Source organism: Colobus angolensis, unplaced genomic scaffold (genome assembly GCF_000951035.1).
Source record: "Colobus angolensis palliatus isolate OR3802 unplaced genomic scaffold, Cang.pa_1.0 Scaffold14, whole genome shotgun sequence".
NCBI classification, from domain to species: Eukaryota; Metazoa; Chordata; class Mammalia; order Primates; family Cercopithecidae; genus Colobus; species Colobus angolensis.
In genome coordinates this window covers 8,471,174-8,478,925 of record NW_012114488.1, presented here as the reverse complement: position 1 = coordinate 8,478,925, position 7,752 = coordinate 8,471,174, and the positions used below count along the sequence as shown (strand labels likewise).

Sequence of the window (7,752 nt, the reverse complement as noted above, 5' to 3'; positions counted from 1 at the left end):
ACACCTTTCCACCCGCTCCGTGGGCGCCCACTTCTGTGCCTCTCTGTCATCTACAGGTGCGGACGGAAGGCAGTCTTATGGGAAATGATGTTCTCCCACTACAAAGCCTGGTCAACCCTCACTCAGTCGTTCCAAAGCTTTCTCTTAGCAGCAAGAGCTCCCTAACCATCCCCTGCCAAGCCAGAGCTGTGTCCTGGGGCCTGAGTCCCGGCTTCCATTCCTCTGGGCCTTCTGGGGTTTAGAAGTCACTTTTCTTCCTTAGCAAAGCCTGACTTGCAATATCATTGTTTCTCTGTAAGTTTTACTATCCTATTTTGGAAATTTCAGGGAATGCCTCAGGCTAGGTTGCAGCTGGTCCTAAGGGAAGTTTGAAAAGGAAAAGCACATTCATCTCTCTGAGAAACACCTCCCTGTGCTGGGAAATGTGAAAGCAGGTGGGACACCAATCATCTTCCCACATCACATCGTCACCACCGCCAACGTTTTTCTGAATACATCACACACCGGGCTCAGAAAAATCTGTTTTCTAATCTACTTTTTAACTTAATGTGTTGGCCTCAACTTTGCACTTTATTTTTCTCCTGCTAACATAATTCATGACTGTGGTGTTCTCTTCTCTGGAGGTACCTTCAGTGAGGCTCATTTGAAGGGCTCTGTGGATCAGCATGTGCTGTGGTCGGGATGTGGACGTCAGTGTGCCCAGGCATGAGTCAGACCACACGGGGCACGGGGCACATTCATGGAAACCAGTCCATTGCATCCAGCAGGGTTCTTTGTGTGGCTGTGCATTTAAGATCAATACTTTCTTAGCATTGGTTTTCTCTTCTCTACATGAAAACACTATGAGGCGCTCATTTGACTGCAAATCCTAAGTGCTCAGAAAGTTTCAGAACGTGTCTTCACTGGCATTCCCCTGGAAACAAGGCCCAGTACTTCAATGCCCTACGTAGAACTCCCTCTTATTTGTACACTCTTAAATGACAGGTGCTTGCGGCCTACGGGGAGGTTTATCCATGGACGGTGTGACATCGGAAATGAGAAGGGCAGAGGTGGCAAGGACTGCAGGCCTGTCCAGCCCAGGGGGTCAGAAAACCTTGCCTATTGCTGTAGAATGAATTGTTCCTCATACCATCCATATGCTGAATTCCTAGCCCCCGAGACCTGTCAATGTGTTCTCATTTGTAAATATGGTCATTGCAATTACAATTAAGATGCAAATTAGGTCCAGCATGGTGGCTCACACCTGTAATCCCAGCACTTTGGGAGGCCGAGGTGGGTGGATCACCTGAGGTCAGGAGTTTGAGACCAGCCTGGCCAACATGGTGAAACCCTGTTGCTACTAAAAATCCAAAAATTAGCCAGGCATGGTGGTGGGCACCTATGATCCCAGCTACTCAGGAGGCTGAGGCAGGAGAATTGATCGCTTGAACCCGGGAAGTGGAGGTTGCAGTGAGCCGAGATTGTGCCACTGAACATCAGCCTGGGTGACAGAGCAAGACTCTGTCTCAAAAAAAAAAAAAAAAAAAGATTTAAGATGAGGTCACAGTGAGGTAGGTGGCTCTTAGTGCAATATGAGAGTGTCCTTATACTAAGAGGACAGACCCGAGGGGGAACACTGTGGGACACGCAGAGGGAGGACAGCCAGGTCCTGATGGGGGCAGAGACTGCAGGGCCTGTCTCCATAGAAGCCAGAAATGCCACGAAGAGCCAGAGACCACCACGTCTCAGTCTGCTCAGATGGCTCTGAGAATAGACTCTGTGGCCGATCAGCAGCAGACATTTATCCCCCACGGTTGTGGAGGTTGGCAGCCCAAGGTCAGGACAGGTTCAGTGTGTGGGGAGGGCTGCTTCCTGGTGTCATCTTCCCGCAGTGCCCTAACGTGGTAGAAGGGGAGAGGAGCCCTCTGGCCTCCTGCAGGACATTACATAAGGGCACTCACCCTGTCCATGAGGCTCCACCCTCAAGAAACCAGCCCCTCCCGAAGGCCCCTCCTAATGCCGTCACCTTGTCAGTGGGGAGGACTTCCACACAGTAATTTGGAGGGACACAAACTCTCAGTGTATTGTACCCCAGAAGATGAGAGTGAGAGAGAAAGCTCTGCTGCCACCTGGGTTCTGAGCTTCTAGCTCCAGCGCTGCGGGCAATGAGTCTCCTGCTTGAAGCCCCAGGTTGTGTCCTCTGCAGCAGCCCAGGACACACAGCTGGGAACACACACGTTCTGAAAGACAGACAGGCCCACACAGCCCCGGGAGTGGGGGCTCCTGCAAGGCTGCGGTGAGGGGCCCTCCTCTGCAGGTGCTGGTGGAGGTGCACCTAGCATGCATGGAGAGAGGAACCCACAGATGCTTGCTAGACCCTTGGCTACTCATGTCGATTGGCTATGGCCTGATGCTTGGTTGGGGTTTGGAAGATACACCTGCAAGCCTACATGGAGGAGACAGCAGTGCCAGATGAACCAGTCACCAGGGAGACCCATCAGCTCACCCAGCCGCTCGGCAATCCCAGATCCTGATGGAGCCAGTGGTGTGCATATAGACACCTGAGCAGCAAGCCTGAGCATGGATAGGAGGAGTGTGTGCTGGGTGCAGGGTGCTCCATGTTCACCCAAGGGGCACGGCTGGGGAGAGCAGGGGTGAGGTCTAGAATCATGCAGATGCTGCCAGCCTTTCTTCCTCGCAGAGCCACAGCCTCCCAGGCAGGTGCCTCCGGCACCTTCCTTTCCAGCTCACGCTCCTCCTTCTCCCTCTGGTCCCGCCCAACTCATTCTCTGTATGTCTCTGCCTTTGACTCACATTCCTTGAGGCACAATTCCAAGGCTTCCTGGATGACAGCCATCATGAACTCCATCTCCCTTGCCAGCTGTTTCCTCCCCCGTGCTCCCACTCTGGCCACCAATTTGCCCAACCCACTGCCTGTGAATATGCCTTTGTAGAGAAGAGGAGGGGTTGACTTGGATGGAAGGGCGTCTCCTGTCCCTGTGTGTCCTGGAACCCTCACATGCATGTCTGGCTCCTCAAAACGAGCCTGAAAATGGACGCCTGCTCTCCCTCCTAAACATTCCCATTCCCCTTCCCCATTTCAGGAGGCAGCAAATCCATCCTTCCAAACACGCAGGACAAAGTCTTGGAGTCCTCTTTGAGTTGCTGCTTCATACCCCATCACGAGTCTCATGGGCTCTGCCCACCTGCAAAATATACCCTAACTTAGGCCACGTGCTGTACCTCTGCCTCTGACGCCCTCATGGACACCGTCATCACCTTGTGCTTGGACTGGTGCAGTAGCCTCCCAACCAGTACCCATTTTCCATTCTTGCCTGCTGCCTTCCTCATGCCAAATGTATATTACAATGGGGAACTGGATGGACCTTTTCCTAATTCGCAAGCATCTTCAAAGTCTTTGACCTGTTATGGGCTGAACTGTGTCTGCCCCCAAAAAGGATATGTTGGCGTCCTAACCCCCAGCATCTTGGAATGTGACTCGATTTGAAAATAGGGTTTCTACAGTGGTGATTGTGTTAGAGACTCATCATTAGGGTGGCCCTAAACCGATATGACTGGTGTTCTCCTAAGAAGGAGCAATCTGGACGTAGAGACAGACAGGCACAGAGGGGAAGACGGCCGTCTGCAGGCTACGGAGAGAGGTCTGGAGCACACCCTTTCCCAGCTTCTTCAGAGAACTCACAGCCCTGCAGCACCTTGATCTCGGACGTCGGACATCCAGGCCACGGAGACAACAAACTCCTGCTGTTTAGGTCACCCAGGCTGTGGTTCTTAACGGCAGCCCTCGAAAACTTATACAAAGACAATATATTTTAACTTAACAAAAAAATGATGCGCCTCAGATAAGGAGTACACCCATGGAGCTAATGCTGCCAGCAACCCCAGCCCCTGATCGTGTTCATGACCTTAGTGACCGTTTATGGAGCATGCCCTCTGCCTCCGCTCGTGCAGACACCTCGGCATTATCACATCCCTCCGCAGGCCAGGAAAGGACACCCCCAATTCACACTGAGCAGGCCTGACTGCCAGGAGCCAGGAGGTCATCTGGATTCATGCAGAACGTCAGCCTAAAACCGGGATCCAGCCAAGCCACCCCACTCAGGATTAACCACGCAAGACGCCACTGCCTGGGACTGGCGTGGGAAATGTTTCCTTCCATTACTGGAAAACGCTGTTCGGTTATAAAAGTGGTATGAAAACTTGATAGGAAAATTGGACAAAAACCACTTCCCCTCAGTGATTAAAAGAACCAAGTTATGACGGCTTCTCACGTGCTCGCATTTTTATATGACTGGAGCCTCCTATAACGGCTATGCCCCGTTCTTCTCTAATCTCAATCTCCTATTCTCTATTCAGCCTTCTGCTATTTAACACATTTTATAGTATTTGCCATCTTATAAAATCCCTTTCCTGTTGAGAGATCCAAACGATTATCCTGATGTCTGCACTATATTCTAAGCTGCAACAACTCAGAATTTGGTGAGTCTTCACCTACAGATCCGCAAGCTGGGCCCGTTTTCCGGGATCCCACACAACGTGCTGTCGGCATCTATGCTTGTGTGGGAACGGAAGCCAAGAGCTCACACTGATGCGGCCGCGGACAGAAGGGCCCGGGACTCTGGGGACCTTCAGCACAGCCTGAGCTCGGAACGGTCGGCCCCTCCCATGAACTGACTCAATGCCTGGTGTCTGGGTCTGTCCTTGCTGTGTGCTTCAACCCAGGGCACAAGAATGAGAGAGTGACCCCAGCCCTGAGCATGAGCACGCTATGCGTCCAGCACCTAAGTCCACACGGTGCTTGGCCTCTGTCTTCTCACCTCCCTTTTCTTTCTTTCTTTCCTTTTTATTTATTAAATCAACTAAAATTTATTTAAGTAAGTATAAAGTTACTTACACACTTGTCTACAGTCACAGTAAATACAGTTCTTGGCATAAAGACAAGGCCTTTAGAATTTAAAGCCTCCCCACCTGCAAGATAACATATATAAAACTCCCACTATTTTTATGTAATAGTAGATTAGTCAAATTAAAATAATTACACTATCTAGAATAAAATAAAATGAAAACAATTTATTCATAAGATTCATATTTAAATCATCCTTATTTACAAAATACTATCCTGAGAATTATAATTCCATTAAGTTTCAATTTGAGCAGAAGTGTAATCACTTAAGTAACAGCAGTTACTTAAAACTGAAAATGAGGTCAGTCAAAATGACTTTTGAAGAGAGCAAAACTATTGTCAGGTTTCTTGCTGTGGTTCTGGATGTTCAGTAGCAGGCTCATTTGAAGGCAGACTCAGCCCTGAAGGGAACTCACTTCAACCTTCAGAATGTGGGGGTGGAGGGAAAAATCCAGGTCTTGGGGGAAGGTGAGGAGGAAAACTCCTCAGTGGATAGACGTTTCTCATTGCAAATGGAGCAGGTCGTGGACCTGGGAAATACCTTGGTGGAAAATAAGCTCGAGAAGCTCCAAACCTGGTTCCCGGAGGAGGTGGGGGGAAAGGAGGTCCTCTTCTCATGAACGGGCCCCTCACATCCACTGGAAACAATGGACCTCTGATTGGAGCAAGAGGTGGAGGAATAAAGCCAGGGCCAGTTGCTTCTTTTTCAGTGGGCAGAGATGAATCAGGCACATTTAAATTCCCAGGATCATCTTTGGTGTCATTTCTACTGGATTCCATTTCTGAAGGCATTGACCCATCCATTTTATCCAAAGAAGGCATATCCATACTTCTGAGTTCTGCTGGTCCAGAGCGTCTAGCAGAGTTAGAATAAAATCTGTCTTCCCTTCGGGGAGGAAGAGCTGAACCGGGATATGATTGTCCTGGTGGAGGAAACATCATCCTACGGTCCTGTTCACACGGAGATGGCAGGGGCCCAGTGTCAGAAGGAGCCCTGTGAGGATGGGTTAACCTCTCACAGCTTGATTCTCCTCTTTCATTGGCAATCTGATGGTCCAGAGGATTCCCTGGGCCTCTTGAGCCTCTTCTTTCTTCCCCTGGAGGCAGAGGTGAGGGTCTCAGTGGACCCTCCCACAGAGTTGGAGGATAGAGAAAAGCTCTCGTTTCAGGTAAAGGCCGACCCAATGGTGAGGGACCATATGGGGAACGCTGACTGCCAAATGCCGTATTTGGCACATCAAGTGCATACGGATCCTCTTCTAGAAGCTTTATTTTATACTCTGTTTCAGCTAATTTTTGTCTGTTGTGGGCATTTACTTTCCTTAAATAGTTGAGGTTTCTTTTAGCAGCCCGAGCTGCCAACCAATTATGACGTGCTTTTTCCTCATAGGAAATAGCCTTCCTTTGATAAAAATGAAGAGTTTTCTCAAATTCTTTAAGATCTTTGGCTCGCTGTCTATAGGTCTCCAGCTCTTTAGTGGCATGGCTGATCATTTCGTCTACTTTAGAAAGTTTCTCTTCTTTCTCTAACCTGTAATTTTCCTCTACTATCAATTTCCTGTAGAGGCTCTTTTCGTTTTCTTGATATAATTCAGTCATTACTTTAAGATGCTGTTGAAGCTTCTGATTCTCACTTTCAAAATATGTGTTTTCTGACTGCAGAGATGCTTGTTCAGTCTGAAGATGTTTAATATGCTCTGTAAGCTCTTCCTTTGTTTTATCAACTTCAGATAACTGAATATAAATTTGGTTTCTTTCTCCTTCTAAGGTTTTTAAAGAAGCATTTAACTTAGTAGCATGAATCAGCTTCTTCAAAGCTCCTTTTGAAGGATCATCTAAGTGAGCACCATCTTCCGATTCACTGTTCACTTCTAAGCTATCATCATCCGTTATGTCTTCTCCAAGCCTCCCAGCCCAATCTTTCATCTTTAGCAAGCGTTCAGTCAGAGTCTTGATGTGATTTGCTTTATCATTTAGAACTTGTTCTGCATGTACTTTGGAGTCTTCAAATGTTATTTTCTGTTTATTAAGTTCACTCACTTGTTCTTTCCATACTTCAGCTTCTTGCAAAAGCTGTTTCTGGCTTTGTTGAAGTTGAGAATTTTCATTCAAAGCATCTTCTGTTGCTATCTTCAGTCGTTCTTCATTCATTTGACATGTCGTGAAGGTCATTTTGGCTTCAGCTACTTGTGATTTGAGGGATTTTGACTCATATTCCAGCGACTGTATGCTTTTGGAAATATCCGCCATCAATTCATCTCGTTCAGAATGCTTAGATTTCTCTTCTTTTAACTCTTTTTCTAGACAGAGTATTTCATGCTCAAGCTCAGAATTTGCCCCGTTCAGCTTTTCACAGGTTGCCTCCAAACTTCGTGCTTCTGCTGCCACCTTCTCAAAGCTGGCATCCTCTAAAGATGACTCTACTTCATAGTCTTCATACTCTTTTTCAACAAGGCTAAATTTTTCGAGTAGTTTACATTTTTCTTCAATTAGTCCAGAAAGCGCCACAGCAAGTTTTTTCTCTCTTCTCACATAAAGCCGACTCCTAACCGATCTAAAAGTTCTCCACAGAAAAAGGAGAACAGCAAAAAATCCAACAACAGCTGCATGTACCACCAACTCCCATGGAAAACCATAAGGATGAGAATCTGTTCTCATATCTTCAGTCAGTGCTGCCACAACCCTGTGTGGCAACTCCAGGATCAGCCCCAAGTACGGCTGAGGGGTAGCCCCTGGCGCCTCCGCCCTCCAGGATCAGTCCCAAGTACGGCTGAGGGGTAGCCCCTGGTTCCTCCGCCCTCCAGGATCAGTCCCAGGTACCGCTGAGGGGTAGCCCCTGGTTCCTCCGC

At 48.3% G+C, this 7,752-nt stretch overlaps 1 protein-coding gene across 1 annotated transcript; it reads right to left on the bottom strand.

Annotated features, from left to right (window-relative positions):
- Positions 1 to 5,113: 5,113 nt before the first annotated feature.
- Positions 5,114 to 7,639, bottom strand: LOC105506692 (cTAGE family member 5-like). Its single transcript, XM_011934928.1, has 2 exons — positions 6,118 to 7,639; positions 5,114 to 5,994 (listed from the first exon to the last, which is right to left on the bottom strand). The coding sequence occupies exons 1-2, from the start codon at positions 7,559 to 7,561 to the stop codon at positions 5,321 to 5,323; spliced, it is 2,118 nt and encodes a 705-aa protein (XP_011790318.1). The 5' UTR covers positions 7,562 to 7,639; the 3' UTR covers positions 5,114 to 5,320.
- Positions 7,640 to 7,752: the final 113 nt, after the last annotated feature.

Coding starts and splice junctions, on each gene's coding strand:
- LOC105506692 (XM_011934928.1), bottom strand. CDS start 7,561: ATGAGAACAGATTCTCATCCTTATGGTTTTCCATGGGAGTTGGTGGTA. Junction 5,995..6,117: donor GCCAAATACGGCATTTGGCA/GTCAGCGTTCCC, acceptor CTCCAGGGGAAG/AAAGAAGAGGCTCAAGAGGC.